Source organism: Periplaneta americana, chromosome 7, assembly GCF_040183065.1.
Source record: "Periplaneta americana isolate PAMFEO1 chromosome 7, P.americana_PAMFEO1_priV1, whole genome shotgun sequence".
Taxonomy (NCBI): Eukaryota; Metazoa; Arthropoda; class Insecta; order Blattodea; family Blattidae; genus Periplaneta; species Periplaneta americana.
The window spans coordinates 106,787,427-106,807,726 of NC_091123.1; the positions used below are offsets into that span (position 1 = coordinate 106,787,427).

General features: G+C 35.7%; 1 protein-coding gene across 2 annotated transcripts; it reads left to right on the top strand.

Moving 5' to 3' along the window:
- The first annotated feature begins 1,627 nt into the window (after nucleotides 1–1,627).
- On the top strand, nucleotides 1,628–17,372 carry LOC138703346 (serine/threonine/tyrosine-interacting protein-like). Of its 2 annotated transcripts, none has more exons than XM_069831148.1 (3): nucleotides 1,628–1,792; nucleotides 1,959–2,389; nucleotides 14,824–17,372. In XM_069831148.1, exons 1-3 carry the CDS (start codon nucleotides 1,754–1,756, stop codon nucleotides 15,053–15,055), a joined length of 702 nt encoding a protein of 233 aa, XP_069687249.1. In that variant the 5' UTR covers nucleotides 1,628–1,753; the 3' UTR covers nucleotides 15,056–17,372. The 2 variants fall into 2 exon arrangements, with proteins under 2 accessions (XP_069687249.1, XP_069687250.1); XM_069831149.1 differs by having other exon boundaries at nucleotides 1,643–1,803.
- The last annotated feature ends 2,928 nt before the right edge of the window (nucleotides 17,373–20,300 follow it).

Below are 20,300 nucleotides of genomic sequence, written 5' to 3' on the forward strand. Positions count from 1 at the left end.
GCATCTCACGCATATTTTGATGTGTTGACATTATAGGTTATGTTTACTGACATTATAGGTTATATTTACTCTATCAGTACTTGCCTTATTTCTATATTCGCAATTATGCATCATAATTTAGCATAACGCTACGTATAACTTGTAAATGCAATTTGCCTACACTTCAATTGTATTTATTCGTTTCATACGGTACTCCAGTCTGATTAGTTTAATATGTTACCAGGGCTAAACTAGCGCTGAGGTAGTTCCCTTCGTATTCATACACCTTGCATATACTAATTAGTTCGGTTAGTTCAGGCTTTTATTATGCCTTGCATAGAGGATGAAATGCATCTCCACAAAAAATAAATTCAACTGTTTTCAGTTCAGAAGTTACCGGAATTATACCTCAGCGCTCGTCTAACCCTAGTTAAGTAATATAACCGAATGTACATTTCATAGGAGGGACTGTGGTGAATTTTTTACCTATAAGTAAGGAAGATAACCGTGTTCTGAAGTTTATCCTAAATATATTTTTCTTTATTAAATCTCACAATAGCTTTCGTTCTCAACTTGAAATGTTGGCGCAAATAGGTTATGTTAACATGGTGAATTCTCTTCACATAAAAATAACATAGTTTTATAATTATTCCTGACACATTATGCAACAAATAAATGGAACTAGCCGGAACTTATGCACACATTACATTGAATAACAGTTTAATTGTATTATTTATTTGTTCCCCACTATACTGGGTCGTATTGAATTCTATTTATCTAACCTACCAGATGAAGTAACACACAACCGTACGTACCTACACTAAGTTCATAGGACGGACTGTGGTAAATTTTCTACCTACAAGTAAGGAAGATAGATGTGCTAACTAAAATCACAATATAAATAATTCTTCTTTATTAAATCTCAAAATAGCTTCCATTCCAAACTTAAAATGTTGATGCAAACAGGTTATGTTAACATTTAAAACTCCGTTCACATTAAAATAACACAGTTTTGTAATTATTTCTGCAACATATTATGCAATAAGAAGTGAACGTATCTTATACACACATTACACTAAATAAAATTGAGCACTGACACGCATTAAAGTAATATATTTCACTCAGCTCCGTATACTCAAATAGAAAAGCCCGACCCATCGAGTGACGTCACACATCCTGCATTACGGCCTGGTTTAGATCACGATGGCAGTGGTTACAACTAATTGGCTTTTCAAATACATGATTGCAGCCTTTCTTTCATCGCTAAATAGTGTAGTGTTGGCTGCCATGCATGCATGCATAATTTTGAATCGCAGTAGCCTTGCGCTCGTCCGCCTTGACACTTGGCAACATTAAATAGGATTATACCAAAAATTTTGTTCATTATATGCCACCTTGTCGGCCACTAGCGGTCAGACGTACATAGGCCTATATTATAATAAATTGAGTATATAGGAAGGATCATGCGAAATTCAAGCCGCAAGAACAATACTGAATCTCTGTTTCCAATTATGACGGCATTTTTAATATTGGTACAATTTTCCGTAAAATCCTTAAGAAACTTAGCATTTGCTTATTATTTAATATAACGTGCTATTACATTTTTCGTTGTGAATCGATTTTTTTTTTGCATTTCACACAATTATGTTGGCAAACCTGTATTAAATGCCGCTCTACAATTCACTGTTGTTACATGTTTCTGCGAAATGGAGGCAGTAGATTGATGAAAAATCTTAAGTGACATAAAGTAACTTTTTAAATACATATCGTACAAATGCTTTCTGTAGATAATGTGGTTCAAAGGCACGGAGAGGTACAGTATATGTATGTTTGCACTTAGTAATTGTTCTTGTGCTCATAAGCATTTCACGTAAAGCCTAGGTTAAAAATGTTGATTATTGAAATTGATATTGACACATGTTTACAGAAGGTCTGGGTTAAATTTTGCAGAATTATTATACTAAGCTCCTTCTTTTCAGGATGGACAGGTGACTGGAATGGAGTTTCCTAAGATTCCACAAGTGCAAGATAGTGAAGAGTGGACATATACAATGCGTCGCACAATGCAGGAAATTGTACCAGGATTATTTCTCGGACCATATTCAGCGGCAATGAAGTCTAAATTAGACCTTCTTAAGCATCATGGGATCACTCATATTGTTTGTGTTAGACAGGATATAGAAGCACACTTCATTAGACCGAACTTTCCGGACAAATTCAAGTACTTGATCCTTGACATAGCTGATACAGTCACAGAAAACATTATTCAACATTTCCCCAAAGTTCGTCAGTTTGTTGATGAGAGCGTGACATCGGGTGGGAAGACCTTAATTCATGGAAATGCGGGAATCTCTAGGAGTGCAGCCCTTGTTTTAGCATATATAATGGAGAAATATGGGTTATCATGCAAGTGAGTAACATTTATTCGGTGCCTATGGCATTATTGAAACTAATGTTTGTTATGACAGAATTATATGTCGGTACCTTATATGTCTTCTATTACCTGTTGCATGAGAGTACACGAAGGTGCATTGTGTGATAGGTAATTACGGTAATTTTAGTATTATAAAAGTAGTCTGCTGATGATACTTGTCATGGTTTTTCATTTATGCAATCGTCATTTTGATGTCTCGATAAGAAACGTAAACTTGAATGGTTAGGTCTACTGCTTTGTCAGCTAAATGATCCAAATGCATGGTAAGAATGTAGATAAAAATGGCAGGAAGAGGTTTGTAAAATGACTATACATTACTACTACTATTTTCACTGATTTACTGTGTATGGTTTCTATGTAGCCCAGTTTAGAAGATAAGCGGACATGGTACCATATAGACAGTGACGAAATGACACTCAAAAGAATAGCGTACACAGATGCTATATATTATAAATAAGTAAATTGAACAACCCAAACGATATTACAGAGAGATTGCCCATTTTCAAGAAAAAATAATATATCACCAAATACCGTAGAACAATTTTTTACATCGCAAAATTTAAATTAACGCACTCTTCTCTTACATACTCTCCTTCCATTCCCTCTCTCTTACTCTTCCACTTCTTCTTTTTCCATACCCCACCGCTCTACTCTACTATCTAATCTTATTTTTACATTACACTCTACATATCTATTCTATTATTAACACACAATTTTACTTACCTTGCTGATGTCTAGACTCGAACTACCGAACTTCACCTCTGTACCCCATAGTCCTAATCACTAGGCTACACGAAGAATTATGGACACACAACTTGAAACTAATACAACAACAGAAACTCAAACATCATGCCACATTGTAGGCCTATATCCTATATCACACATTACCTCATATCTTACAAAGAAAAGCCTTCTGCTTTATTACGGAACACAATACCAACATGCTAGCATAGAAAACACCGAAATCATTGCAAAAGAGGCATTTCTGAATAATAATCTTTACAACAAACAGTGTGAAAACCTTTACATACCGAATACTTAACATCGCCATTTTTTGGCAGTAAATATAAACATCATGGAGGGTAGCTGCGAATATATTGAATAAGCAGTCGTGGACAGCCGATAAGGTGTGGTCCTCCAGCTTGGGGGTTGGGCGAAGGGCTAACAACCCATCACCGTAAAAAACAGCTTGTTACGTATCCCTATAATAAGCCTCGGAATAGGACTGATTCTCTGGCACGACCACAGCAAAGGAATAAGGTTTTGAGATTTGGCACTTGGAACGTAACTAGTCTTTATAGAACAGGAGGGGTAACATTAGTAGCAAAAGAACTAGCTAGATATAGAATAGACTTCGTAGGAGTACAAGAGGTTAGGTTAGATGGGAATGGCATGTCACAAATAGGAGATTACTTGTTGTATTATGGGGAAGGAAACAATAATCACCAATTAGGAACAGGATTATTTGTTCATAAAAGAATGAAATCAGCAGTAAAAAAGGTCGAATTTATCAGTGACAGGTTATCATATTTAGTACTTAAGGGTAGATGGTGCGACATCATAGTTATAAATGCTCACACCCCTACAGAAGAGAAAGACGACCATATAAAGAATAGCTTCTATGAGGAATTGGAATATACTTTTGATCAGTTCCCTAGATATCACATGAAAATTTTATTGGGGGATTTCAATGCTAAAGTAGGACGGGAGGATATTTTTAGACCAACTATTGAAAAGAGAGCCTACACGCAATTAGTAGTGACAATGGAGTTAGATTAGTCAACTTTGCCACATCGAAAAATTTAATTGTCAAAAGTACAACATTCCCCCATAAGGATATACATAAATATACTTGGACTTCTCCAGATGGATTGACACACAACCAAATAGATCACATCTTGATAGATAAACGGAGACATACTAGTATAGTAGATATTCGAACTTTCAGGGGTGCAGACTGTAATTCTGACCATTATTTGGTGATTGGAGAATTAAGAGAAAGATTATCAGTAGCCAAGCGAGTAGAGCAACAAGTTAATATTACTAAATTCAATATTTTGAAATTAAAGGACGAGGAAGCCAAGCAAAATTATCAGGTCGAAATTTGGAATAGGTTTGCCACTTTAGAAAGTGCCGACGAAGTTGAGAAAGAATTAGATGTTAATAGCGTGTGGGAAAATATCAGAGATAGTATCAAAATTGCAGCTGAGCAGAGCATAGGTTATTATGAAACTAAGAAAAAGAAACCGTGGTTTGATGAAGATTGTTGCATGGTAGTAGAAAGAAGGAAACAGGCAAAATTGAAATTCTTACAGGATCCAGTTGAGGAGAAGAGAGATAATTATTTCAATGAAAGACGGGAAGCAAGTCGTACACTTAGGAATAAAAAGAGAGGTTACTTGAAGGAAAAACTGAATGAGGTAGAAACAAATAGTAAGAATAAAAACATTCGAGATTTATATAAGGGTATAAAGGAATTTAAGAACGGATATCAGCCAAGGGTAAACGTGATCAAGGATGAGAATGGTGACTTGCTTGCAGACTCTCCATCAATCCTAAACAGATGGAAAAACTATTTTGCGCAACTACTAAATGTACATAGGCCAAATAGAAATGATCGGGACTAAATTGAAATACAAACTGCTGAGCCATCTATATCCGAACCCACGCTTTCAGAAGTCGAAATTGCGATAGAAAATCTGAAAAGGTACAAGTCTCCAGGTATCGATCAAATTCCAGCAGAATTAATACAAGAGGGTGGAAGTGTATTATATAGCGAAATTTATAAACTTGTACTTGCTATTTGGGAAAAGGAAATTGTACCAGAACAATGGAAGGAGTCCATAATTGTACCTATTTTTAAAAAGGGGGACAAAACCAACTGTGGTAACTTTCGAGGAATATCACTTTTGTTGACGTCGTACAAAATTTTGTCCAATATTCTTTTGAGAAGATTAACTACGTACGTAGATGAAATTATTGGGGATCATCAGTGCGGTTTTCGGCGTAATAGATCGACTATTGATCAGATTTTTTGTATTCGACAGATAATGGAGAAAAAATGGGAGTATAAGGGTACAGTACATCAGTTATTCATAGATTTCAAAAAGGCATATGACTAGGTTAAGAGGGAAGTATTATATGATATTCTTATTGAATTTGGTATTCCCAAGAAACTAGTTCGATTAATTAAAATGTGTCTCAGTGAAACATACAGCAGAGTCCGTATAGGTCAGTTTCTATCTGATGCTTTTCCAATTCACTGCGGGCTAAAGCAGGGAGATGCACTATCACCTTTACTTTTTAACTTCGCTTTAGAATATGCCATTAGGAAAGTTCAGGATAACAGGCAGAGTGTGGAATTGAACGGATTACATCAGCTTCTTGTCTATGCTGATGACGTGAATATGTTAGGAGAAAATACACAAACGATTAGGGAAAACACGGAAATTTTACTTGAAGCAAGTAGAGCGATCGGTTTGGAAGTAAATCCCGAAAAGACAAAGTATATGATTATGTCTCGTGACCAGAATATTGTACGAAATGGAAATATAAAAATTGGAGATTTATCCTTCGAAGAGGTGGAAAAATTCAAATATCTTGGAGCAACAATAACAAATATAAATGACACTCGGGAGGAAATTAAACGCAGAATAAATATGGGAAATGCGTGTTATTATTCGGTTGAGAAGCTCTTATCATCCAGTCTGCTGTCCAAAAATCTGAAAGTTAGAATTTATAAAACAGTTATATTACCGGTTCTTCTGTATGGATGTGAAACTTGGACTCTCACTCTGAGAGAGGAACATAGGTTCAGGGTGTTTGAGAATAGGGTGCTTAGGAAGATATTTGGGGCTAAGTGGGATGAAGTTACAGGAGAATGGAGAAAGTTACACAACACAGAACTGCACGCATTGTATTCTTCACCTGACATAATTAGGAACATTAAATCCAGACGTTTGAGATGGGCAGGGCATGTAGCACGTATGGGCGAATCCAGAAATGCATATAGAGTGTTAGTTGGGAGACCGGAGGGAAAAAGACCTTTAGGGAGGCCGAGACGTAGATGGGAGGATAATATTAAAATGGATTTGAGGGAGGTGGGGTATGATGATAGAGACTGGATTAATCTTGCACAGGAGAGGGACCGCTGGCGGGCTTATGTGAGGGCGGCAATGAACCTTCGGGTTCCTTAAAAGCCATTTGTAAGTAAGTAAGTAAGTAAATATAAACATCACTCCAGTCCCCTAACTGCCCATTGTGCAACTCAAACCGAGAAATGGATTCGGAACACCTCAAAATCTGTGCTTCAGTGGCTGGTCATGATAATATCTTTGAAAAATATTGGAGTGCAAGAGGTCAAATGACTTTATTGTCAAACGCCTGGCATTAGAAAACAACAACATAAACATCACTCTGAAATGTGCCTGAACATCGATATAAAACTTGCTAAACAGTTAGGTATCACTACGGTACTTTACTCCTCTTATATCGCGAAAATAGTGCCACCATCACTGTAAGATTCAGACTTTGCTACATTATATCACATTCATAACCACGTCGAACATAAAAAACAATAACCTTTTACTAATATACATCTTTAACCCTTTTGAGTTCCATGTTGGGTGACATCCGTCACTGCAATATCCGCATTGCAGTCCCATGGTGGGCAGCATCCGACACATTTCTTGCGCAAAGTGACTGCGATATTTAAATCCGTGTCCCATGCCAGGTGACATCCACCACTGCAATATCCGTGTTACAGTTCCACGGTGGGCAGCATCCGACACATTTCTCGTGCAGACTGACTGTGGTATTTAAATCCGACCGCAAAGGGTTAAAATCTCTTTTCACTAATATACACCCTTCATAAACCCCTTACCTTTTACTAATATCCTCCAGAGTCTTGAGACATTTGTTGTTTTATTTTTAAAGTTCAATATAATTCTAATTTAAAAAAAAAAAAGTTACTGACATATGAGGAAATGATGAAAAAATTCTGCATGTTACTGTTAGGCACAAATGCAGGTACATTATACTATACTTCGAGTCTCTGCACATATATCTTAGATCATAATCATGAAGTATAATATAGCATACTATACTCTCAGGATTGAGGATGATAAATACCTTTACTAAAATCCTAACCTCTCACTAATTTTTTTCTTTCCCTTTCTGAGAAGGGCACGAAGGATTGTACCACAGCCTGAGGCTTGTTGTGCCAACCTCTTTATTGTGAGATGTTTGTTAAAAGTCCTTAGAACCGCATTCCTGTGGGTACTGCTTGGTATCAACTTATCGATTCAGCTATGGCATCCAGGTCTGACACAGTCTCCCAGTTAATATTCTGCAGCCATCTCAGATCGATGGCATCTGTTCGCAAATCGCATACTACATTCTGCTGGACCCTATATTAACTTGAAGTTTGCAGTACCATAGATATCGTGATTCACCATGGTGGCATCTGTCCAAGGGAGCTACACAAAATGGTGTCTGCCTGATCTACCACAGTCCGCTGTGAAATCCCCAATGCCTCACAGGGATGTATGCAGCTCCCCGAGATAGATGGCACTGTAGGCGAATCACGACACAAGTCTGCTGGGTCTCTGATCGATCTGAAACTATTGAAGATGACAGATGAAGTTGAAATTAATGAAGGCGAAATGAGTCTGAGGTTTAAAGCCGAAGTTACCCAGCAGTTTTGCTCCAAGTGGTTGAGGGGAGGAAACCTCGGAAAGAAACCTTAATGTGGTAACTTGTCCTAACCAGGATTTGAACCCAGGCCTGCTCGTTTCATGGTCAGACATGCTGACCGTTACTTCACAGTGATAGACAATATACACGCTTACCAAAACCCTAATCTGTCATTAATGTACACCCTTACTAAAACTCTGTTACTAATACATACCCATACTAAAACCCTAACCTGTCACTAATATACACCCCGAAACTATTGAAGATCACAGATGAAGTTGAAATTAATGAAGGCGAAATGAGTCTGAGGTTTAAAGCTGAAAGTTACCCAGCAGTTCTGCTCCAAGTGTTTGGGGGGAGGGGGAACCTCGGAAATAAACTTTAATGTGGTAACTTGTCCTAACCAAGATTTGAACCCAGGCCTGCTCATTTCATGGTCAGATATGCTGACCGTTTCTCCACAGTGATAGACAATATACACTCTTACCAAAACCCTAATCCAGGATCCATCATTTCAGTACAGGACTTCACATAGGCCTACTTGCCTCGCTACCCGCATGAGGTGGATGAATCAAGGGCCGGCATCATATGGCTATTATCTACACAACGTAATCTCCCCTCCTTTGCCCACTCACTGCTTCCCATGGATGGAAAATGTACCCACTGCCCAGAATTGTGCTACCTGACAGTGACTGCCATAATCTGTCACTAATGTACACCCTTACTGAAACTCTGTTACTAATATATACCATTACTAAAACCCTAACCTGTCACTAATATACACCCTTACTAAAACCCTGACCGTCACTAATACACACCATTACTGAACCCTAACCTGTCACTGATACACACACTTACTAAAATAGGGGGACCAGATTTTCAGACACAACAAGCAGGGTCCATTGGCCCATTCCTAGAAGTGGTCCTGTAGAACGCAGTCTTGGGTTTTTGCTATTCACCTTACATGTCTTTAGAGAGCAGAATTTTAGGCCCTAAAAAGTGGCATTTTAGGTGCCTAAAATGGCTCTTAAACTCCTTTACTTATGCTCTATAAAATAAAAAATAGGCATTTTTTTTTTGTTAAAGAATGTCACTAATATAAGATACAACATTTATTTAATGCAAAATTCTAGGATTAAAAGAAACTTTCACATATTTCACATTTTACAAGGGTACACATGCATACACAACATGCATACATTCTGTCTTTAAGTTAGTGTTTTTCATTCATCAATCACATTTCCATAGTTTGCTTCACAGTAGATGATCAGCACTTTTTCTAAATTATCCACGGAAAAGTTATAGCATTTGTCACTTAGAATTAATTTATAGGGCTAAGCCGAAAAAGAGCATTCTACATCTACTGAAGAAATGGGGCAATATTTTAGATTTGGAACGAGACGAACTGGTAATTCAATTTCAGCTTCATTATCCTTTTCCATCAAAATGTTATGGGCAGTGAATAAAGTCTTCAGTCTTGTGTCTTTCTGCAACACCATATTCAAGTTGTTTTTCACCTTTTCTCCAGCATTTTCAGGTAATTCAGGAAGTTTCTGTTTTGTTTTATTGAGTAGCTCAAGTTGTTCATAAAGAGGTTTTACACTACTCTCGAGACCAGTAATAAAGTTTGCAATGAATGTAAAATAGGATTTAATATATACCAAGTCATTATGAACACTACAGTCATCCACAATTTTCTTGGCTTTGGATACACAAACTGCATTATCCTTAAAGGTTGCCACAAGTTCTTTGATTTCTTGAAAGTGTTTACTATAATAGTCAACAGTGGTCAGCCAAGTTCCCCAGCGAGTGAGGACAGGTTCTGAAGAAAGAGGAACGTCTGGAAGTTACTGCCGAAAAGCCTGCACTCTTAATGGAGCTTACACGAAGACTTTCTTAACACAAGAGATCAGTTTGTTCACTTTCGGAAATTCTACTCAGATTTTCTTTGCTACTTGATGTAGTCCATGTGCCAAGCAGGTCGCGTGTACAAGTGAAGAGAAAAACACCTTAATAGTGTGCATAGCAGGGGCCATGTAAGAAGCAGCATCTGTCAAAGCTAATAGCACTTTATCTTCATCAGGATTAATTATCTTTAGTCCACTGTTGACAAATGAGCCACTGTGTCCTGATTGGTTTTAGTCAACTGCTTGTTTTAGATTAAGTAAGCTCTGGAAGGTGCATCAGAATCAAGCTTTACAACAATCAAGTTGGCTATATAGCGTCCAAGACTGTTGTTTTGTCGACAGAGATTCACAATATGAATCTCCAAGATACTCTTTTATCCTGGAGATGGTTTCTTCATACGTAGAATTCAAGTAAGTCTTACGAAGTGACGACTCTGATGGGATTGACTTACGCCAATATTTCTGAAGGAAATTTCTGAAATGAGTGTTTTCTAAAGTTTTAAGCAGTATGTTTGCTGCTACAATCGCTCAGCATAAATCAGCCTTAAACTCATTTTTCATTGATGAAGTCTCAGAGATCTGTGTCAAGAGTATCTGCTTCTTTGTAGATTTCCAGTCTACATATGCTTTATGAGCAGCACTTTGTGCATGTTGTGTGAGGTGACTTCTTTTCACTAGACACCTGAAAGAAAATGTTAAAAATATGTTTGTGAAATGTTATTTTGTTTTAGAAATATTGACAAGTATTTTAATAGTTTGCAAGTAAGAGAACACATTTTAACATACCAAATTTGAAAGCATGTTTTACTTACCTCCCTGTTGTAGACTTGGCAGAAAATGAGCCTGTCATCTGTTGAATAATGAGGAAATTCATTAAGCCACTGATGAATCAACAATGCTTTAGAACATTTTATTTTCGGCATTATATAGTACAAATTTGTCATCCACTTACTGTAGATGTCACAGAATAAACTGGGAAAAGTGCAGTTGGAATTTTAGGATTGAAAGAGAAGGGATGGCCCGTAGGTACTTTTCTATTGTGTCGCTCACTGCTGTACTTACAAATAGTGAGAAAAAGGGAAGTGGGGGTTAACTGTCTTGGAATATAAGAATGAGAAGGGGTGGCCCATAGGTACTTCTCTATTGTGTCATTCACTGCTAGGAAGAAGTTATCTGTCTTGGAATGTAAACGGTAGAGGCTATTAAGAAAAACAGTAAACAGTTACGGAAAATGATGCAAAAAAAATCTTAAGAATAGGTACTAACGTCAAAATAGGCATTTTTAGGTACTATAAAACCTTTATTTATACCCATATTTTCATGAAAAATGTAGATATTAAATCTCAAGCTTGTATGAACTAAGGAAAAAAATAGGTTTTTTGGCTAAATTTCACTCTCTGCATATCATAATATCTAAACTTCACTCCAAAGCAGTAACCAGTTTTAATACAAACAAATTTTCAAATATGTGGACTGGATTCAACTGCAATAAAAAATATACATTTTGTGATGAGGTGTAAATTGATACTACCGGTATGTATTAATTATTCATGCTCACTATTAATTGTTTTCTAACATGATTTAGAAAAATACACATACACAATGTAGTTGAGCATGATTTTCTTCAGCAATTACTGAGCAACTACACATTTCTGATTTGAATGTATGTATTGCTTTGAGGAACTGCCACTGTCTAAGAAGGAAACCAGAATTTAAAACAGCTATAATGAATACACTTTGTGATCTACTCGTACATATGTTTTAAAGTTTCTCGCTTCAGTCTAGATTTTTCATCCATCCACATATTATTTACTGCTGCAAAGTATTTCCTGTTGTTTCCCTCTTCACTTATTTTCTCTGACGGAGTAGAAAACGTAGAACTTCGGCTGCTTCAAATTTTATTTTGCAGGACTTTTAGATCCACAGAGCAGAATGAATTTTTGCAATTGGTTTCTTTAGTCCGTAAATGATGGCGTTTTAAACCCACAATTAGTTTTTTAGTGAGGAGCCAAGGTTCCATTTGTACTGAAGCATTCTATAGATCCAGTCTGCCTTTATAACACTGATTAGGTGCATCTTATTCGTGAAAATGACAATGTCATTGAACTGTGATTATGGTGGATTTCGAGGACATTGGATCTTCAATCTCACTTCGCACCACACATGGACTGACGTCTGATATGTGTTGTGTTATTTCATGATGAAATTATACACAAAAATGGTATAACTTTACAAATATACATATGTCTGGAAGGTTAAGAATCAGTGACAGGTTAGGTTTGTCTCGTTCAGGGTTTTAATATGTCTTGCATATACACTTTTGGTAGATAGATACACAAATACATTTCCCTGGACCGAAGAAAGAAGTGTTTTCCCGTGTAGTGCAACATAATGGTGGTACCACTGGCACATTTGAACAGGGACCTGGAAGTTCAATATCGGTTCGGAATCAGTTCTAGCCTTGCTGGAACACACATTGGGCTACTGCGCATGAGCAGGCAGTTCAGAATCGATTCTGAACTGTGCTGGAACAGACCTTTAGTAAATCACAATAAATGTTCAAATAGATCTCCATTTGCTGCTAAACAATAACCAAGTCTATTATAAAACTCTCGTCTGACATTTGCTAGCTGCATGTTTGGTATCTTGTTGCAATCTCTACGTGCACTTTTTTCAGTATAATAATTTTAACTTTTTCTTTCATGGAATACATTTTCTCAATATTAAGAAGTGAACCATAAACAACAGTATCTTTGCATTCAATAAAATAATTATTTTTACTAATCCGTGGCCAACTATGATTAGTAGGCAGTGATTAAAAATTAGTGCAGTTTTTGTGGCGGGAGTATTTTGTATTATTTTTCAGATTTTATCCCCAGCCAAAAATTGTTTTTAATGATATGATTGGATGCAGAATTTTTTCTCTACAAAAAACTTTAATGATATTTTTTCTATAATAATTAGAGGAGCTAATATTGTCGTGTGAATGCAAGAACTAGGTAACTTGATTTTTCATATTTTGTGACATTGCCTATTTACTTATTTATTGCACTAAGGAATATGTCTCGTTTTCATGTACCTATTTGTTATATTGGAAAATAGATGTCGCTGGTATCGTTCGATCACTTACCAAGTTCTTGCATTATATTTTGTGCGATTTTTGCTATGCTATAAAAGAGGTAACTAAAAAAACGCAAATTTCGAGTTACCTAGTTCTTGCATTCACACGACGATATAACAGAATGTATATTTTATCATTGAAATTCCTATTTTGCGTGTTCCAAGTCACCACACTGTATATTAATAAATCACTACATTTAGTAACACATAAATATAAATATGTAGTGATTTATTAATATATTTAACATCATATGATAAGTTTTTGACTGAAAAATAAATAAAATGTGTATATATCATTTCAAATTAGTTATTGGTGTTTTTTTGTGAAGCAAAACAGGCTGCATTTGGTTATGTGTCCATTATTTTATGTTGATGGCTGCAGTGTATTTTCGAATGGTGTCATTTGAAACTTACATTTTCAGTAAACACAAATGAAGCAGCAATACAGAATACACAAACAGAACAGAGGGCAATCAATGTATGAAACTCTAATACAATAATTAAATATATATTTTTAATTGATTTATTTTACGATGCTTTATCAACTGCAATGGTTATCCATCATCAGAATGAAATGAAGGTGATAATGCCAGTGAAATGAGTCCAGAGTGCAGCAAGAAAGTTACCCAGCATTTGCATCTAATGAGTTGAAGGAAAACCTGGGGAAAAAACTTCAACCAGATGACTTGTCCCAACCAGAATTTGAACTCGGACCCGCTCTTTTCATGGTCAGGCATGCTAACCATTATTTCACAGCAGCGGACTTATCAAATTTTCATTATACACTCATACTTACATAACATAATAATAAATAATTTTATTAATAATTAGTAATATTCTTATTATAAGTCTCACTAAATATATTTTTTAATCTTTTAATTGTTAGAGGATAGCCCTCAAAAGTAGCTGTAGGTAACTGGTTTCAGTCTATTCTGGTCCTACTTAAAAACGAAAACTTTCCTATATCAGTTTTCTGTTTCTTATTTTTAAGTTCGTGATTATGTTCTGACCTTGAGTATTAAGTTTTTCATTTTAATCTATTAAGTCCTCCACGTTCTGTACCCTGTGTACATCTTACATACAGGGTATCAATTTTTTTCCGCCTAATCATTAGAATGTCCCAACCCAGTTCGTGGACTTTTTCGCACACATGACCCTTGCCACCTTTCATGAATTTTGCCGCCCTTTTTTGGTACCCTTTCAAGACAATCTATTTGTTTTATTCTGTATAAATACCAGCATTCTGCGCCATATTTCCATTAGTAGACAAACTAGATATTTGTATGCTAAGTCTTGGATCTAGTGCTTCCCTTCTTGAGTGTTCATGTTATAAAGTGTAAGGTTTTCAATGTTTTCCCAGTCATATAGTTGGTTTGATACTGCCATCCAAGGGTATCACTTAAACTTTTAAGTAGGTATTTGAAATTCCTCTCTTGGGGGGCCATTTCACCATCAGTGTTTTAATTAAGACCAGTCACTTCGTTTTACTAAAGGTCACCATTCCCCTCTTATCCTTATTAACTTTCATTTCGTTTATCCTACCCCACTTATTCACCTCATCAAAAGCCCTCTGTAATGTCACTATGTCTGAAGGATCCTTGTAATTCTGCTATTTTACTTATAGTTGGAAAAATGCTCAAGTATCATAAATACAGTATTTTCAAGACTATAGATAATCCTTATTTTCAGGGATGCTTTCGCCTTGGTTCAGCAGCGACGTTTTTGTATTAACCCAAATGAGGGATTCATGGCACAGTTGACAGAATTTGAACCAATTTATAAAGCACAGAGGACACTGCAGAATGGACAATGCTCGACAGAGAAAGGTCGGAATAAGCGACGTATTGACCAAGTGGATGATCAAGTGTCAAATCAGGACGAGATCTTCATGTCGGAGGCTATGGATGTTACGGGGAGCTGATATGTTGCATAGTGTAGCTGTGTACGTGCACATTGATTATGGTGTTGACCATCTTGTTCATACATACCTTCCAGAGACGCTTGTGTGCTGTTCTTGTGATTGGGTACTAAAGCAAGTTTTGTTGTGTACCTAAATTTGGGGCATCCATATTTATCAACACTATGTAGTTCAGTTGCTGGATTCCATAGTGATATGTTAACACAATCTTGTATTGAATGTTTTTTTTTAAGCATAAGATGCACTCTCATAAAATAAAAGTTGTGCAGATGTTTTGTTTGTAGATATTGTAACAATGCTTCTGTTCATATCGGCATTATCAAGGCATCTGTCCCTGAATGTCTCATGGGTACTTACAGAATGATAAATTGCCTGCAGTGAATTATTTTGTACATTTGAAAAGTACCTTAACTTAAATTTTTCAGTAGTTTACTGAGTTGCTGAAGAATAGAATGATATGTTTTAGTGATAACATATTGAATATAAATAATATACGAGATATTTTCAACATATAGGACTTTCTGGCTAAGATTAGCATAGAAAAGAGAATTACTGAAATGTAACATTGCAATTAAGTGACGGAAAATGTTGCCCAAATATAAATGAAATGTTATCTGAATCTTGGTATATAACTGAAGTTGAAATTCATGAGTCATTCAGGCTAGGTTTAAGACAATAATGAACTAGCTGCAAATTTTGTTTGAAGAGAGTTATTCAGGGATGGTTATGATCATGTCCATATAGTTTGAAATTATAAACACGAACATAATGTTAGTTATGGTTCTAGTATGTGAGCAATGGCAAATTTGAATAGTTTTAAATTTCTGTGTTCAATATTTTAGTGCCAAATTGTTGACATAACATTACTATGTTGTCAGAACTTTGTAAAGATGAAGCACAGTTGACTTTTTTATGTACTTTAATGTTCTTGAAAATTTTATAAGAATATATAATGCTCCTGGTAGATGAATTTCCTTCTTGGCGTGTTGTTTGGAAACTTACTTTCTGCAAGTCAATACCTACAATTTATATATTATACCAGTAAGTTCTTTGCAAATATCTCAAGCCGTTACTTTTGCATGGCTGCTTTTTCTGTAGTAGTGAGCTAGCTGCCAGGAAATTTTAATCTTTCGTAATTGAAACCTTAAATTATTTACACAAAAAGCTCAAAGTGAGACATTAGGAACATGCTGGAATTATTTATGTGACATTCTAAGAACTAATTAAGAAATTTGTTACTCAACATGCTGAACCAACATATTCAGATGTTATGCTGAATAGCTTAATGACTTTAAGAAGATTAGTTTCTAGTCAAAATCAGTTTGGTTTAACTTTTCCTAGCTGACATTCCCTTCTTGGTTTAATATGTAATATAAGCCCAGTCGCAAACAATTTTGCCACTAATCACTATACCGGTATTTTTGATTCAATAGGAATTGGAGAATTCAGGAACTCCTTGTAAAATTTTCTACTGTACTTTCTTCATGAAAGATCCTTGATGAAATTTTCATAATTATAATTTGTACTTCAAGACTAAGATACATTTTGACATTGATTGCATTCTTTCGGTCTTCCAGACGTGTACCTAACATTTGTTTATGTTTGAGCCGAGAAGATAGAAATGCCAGCTGAGAGAGCAGGCCTATTTGAGAAAACAATTTCTAACATTCAGTAGTATTTGTAAAGAAATGTCCTGTATGTTTAACTCCTCAGGAAGAGTTACTCTGTGTTCAGAAAGGAATATATGCTTTCTTTTGTGATTTCATTATCTCATGTTTGTAGTCAAATTAATGTTCGTGCAATAATAATAATAATAATAATAATAATAATAATAATAATAATAATAATGGCCAATCCTGTACAGAACTTTGCAAATGAAAATTTGAAGCTGTTCAACCAATTGTCAGGAAAGAGGACGAGACATCGCTTTGTACATTTAGCTCACAACTACTTACATGACAAATTACTTGTTAAGTAATGGTGTCTGGTGGATCAATGCCAAAGTTGCTCCATTTTGATGTGAGTGTGTTTTTATTATTATGAGTGCTCAGTTCCCCTTGAAGGGACCCAAACTCTCTGAAGTGTGAAAGAATTGAGTGAATGTGTGAATAAAAGTGTGTGTAAGTGTAATTATTCATTAAGGACTGTGTGAAATCCCCCTTAAGAAAGACTATAGTTATTACATCCCTGTTCCAAGCCTCATAACATGGAGAATTGTCAAGTTTTGAGAAGTCTGATTATTGTTTTTTTATCTTAAAATCTGGTGTATCCAGCATTGGATTTTATAAAAATAATTAAAGTTAATATTTTTCAATAGCAATATGTTCTATGTTTTTCTCACTTCAAACTGTTACATGCAATGATGCATGACCTCACTCCTACACAGTGTTGCCAGACTAGCAATACTAAAATCCACCCATATAACAACCAAATTCCACACAATTCCAAACATGACTTTAGAATACATTTCTGTGCTTCAATCATGCAGAATATATAGATATGTTAATTATCATTAATGTACTGTACTTACATAGCTTTCTGGATGCAAAACTGGTTTAGTGTCTCTCTGGTATTCACACTTTTATTATCGCTACAGTATTTTTAGAAATAGGCCTATCTTCCATTGTATAAAAGTTGTTTATATGTATTATTTATTTTATTTATATTTAATTGCTTATATTTATATTATGTATTATTTATTTTATTTATATTCAGTATTATTTGTTTAAAACTTAGAACTTCGAAAGTCCAGACGAAAGTCTATAAAGAAAGGATCAAAAACCTTCAATTAAATAATAGAATCCAAGCTATCCCTACAGATTAAGCGCGATATAGATAATTCACCCACTGCTAATCTAGAGTCAACTGTACTGGTATTTTTTAATTAACTCAAAAATTCTCAAAAATTTTAGTGGCTCTTTCCACACAAAATCCACACAGCCAATCATTCCACACATTACATACATACATATATAAATTACACACAATTTGGCAACACTGCTCCTACTCCTACAACAAGTTGTGATGTAAAGATTTTCGTTTTCACACTGCATCACTGAGTAAATATAAATTAAAACTTAATAATAATTTTTTTTTTTTTTTAGAAATAAATTTCAGTATCAGATATTGTAACCCATGAAGCAAGAAGAGGACTTCTTGGTCATAAAAAATGGTTGCGGGCAACTAGGTATTTAGGGATCCTTACTTCTCTGAGAAAAAAAAAATCTCACCCCACTCCAAGTAAAAGATACATAGGATTAGTTTATTCTATTTTTTTTTTTTTTTTAATTTTAGTAGGTTATTTTATGATGCTTTATCAACAGCTTAGGTTATTTAGCATCTGAATGAGATGAAGATGATAATGCCAGTGAAATGAGTCTGGGGTCCAATACCGAAAGTTACCCAGCATTTGCTCATATTGGATTGAGGGAAAACCCGGAAAAAGCTCAACCAGGTAACTTACCCCGACCGGGAATCGAACTAGGGCCATCTGGTTTTGCGGCTAGACACACTAACTGTTACTCCACAGGTGTGGACGATTAGTTTAATTTTGACTTCTTGCACACTTACCTAAAAGTAAATCATTTTTTTTTCATACCTATAATTATAAACGTAAATAATTACATAAAGGAGAAGATCAGAATGACAAATTACTTTTCATAAAAAAAGATTAATATTTATCCTCTATACCATGGCCAGCTCAATTGGTAGAGCAGCTGGCTACGGACTGGAAGGTCCGGGGTTCGATCCCAGGTGGTTACAGGATTTTTTCTCGTTGCAAAACTTTCAGAACGGCCCCGAGGTTCGCTCAACCTCCTATAAAATTGAGTACCGGGTCTTTCCCGGGGGTAAAAGGCGGTCAGAGCGTGGTGCCGACCACACCACCTCATTCTAGTGTCGAGGTCATGGAAAGCATGAAGCTCTACCTCCATGCCCCCCCAAGTACCTTCATGGCATGTTACGGGGATACCTTTACCTTTTTTTATACCACGGATATGTTCCATATCACTCAAGTTTTTGTATGAGTTTCCAGAAATTTGCTGCTCCATAAAACCCATCACCCTGGGAAAGTACCCAAATTACCATTCCCTAAATGTGCTCCTGCAGACAACTTTACTTAAAATAGTGTTTAAATGACTGCATATCTAGTGTAATGAGAATAAATGTATTATCTGAGGCCTCTTATTTATTTTATATTAATACAAAATGTCGTAAAGGACATGTTACTTTAAACTACTGGTCTTTACTTCATTTTCATTTGGTGCTGTTTGATCTTTAATACAGGTTTTTTCTTTGAGAATAAAGTAACTAAGTTCTATAGAAACATAAAAAAAAATGAGGGGAGCAAAAGTATTACATGTTAAGTTATAATTATATAAAGTTAGTATATCTTTAAAATTAGAATGGACTTACAGTTATTTACTTTGTATAGTGAAAATTAATGTTACAATTTATCAGGTTTTCTACTGAGCAGACAATTTTGTCTGAGCAATGAGTGACCTCAGTGTTGAAAATCAATAACCCATGGTCAACAAATATAGTATGAAGAAATCTTATGATCAAATAACACATATTTAATTTATTCTTATCTATTTTTCTGTTAGTTTCACAAACAAAATACTCCACACGTATTTGGGAATAGTATTCAAAGCTCATAATTCATATAATGTGGTGTTATTTAATCCCATTTCTTCAATCCATGGCCCATGAAGGGCCAAGGCCAACCAGTCGACTGCTAGCCTCACGTCCACATGGCTCAGCAGAGATGTATGATCGTCCAACCGGAACAGAGGTATCATGTGGTTAGTATAATCTCCCCCTCCCCCCACCCCAGTTGTGATAGTTTGTTTTCGTAACCAGATTTTGCTACCTATTGCAGCTCCTCAAATTCATCATGGTACTATGTGGACACTTGTCCATACACTGACCGAAATTTCATGAGAAGATTTCTTCCCCATGAAAACTGGAAGCAGCACACATTCTGTAATGCGAGTCCTAGACATGATGTCTTAGACCAGTGTTTCTCAACTGCCGGGCCCTGGCGTCAATTGTACTGGGCCACGAGATATTATCCTGGAATTTGACATTTTACTTTTATAGTGGAAGTATTCTTAGGAGACTAATTTTCGTGATTGTGTCGAAAAGTGCAGATCCAGATTGTCTCTAAATTCTAATTAAATAGCATCTGTGTAACAAATCTCTGTGACCAAGACACTTATTTTTTAATGATCGGGAATTTTTCAGACTT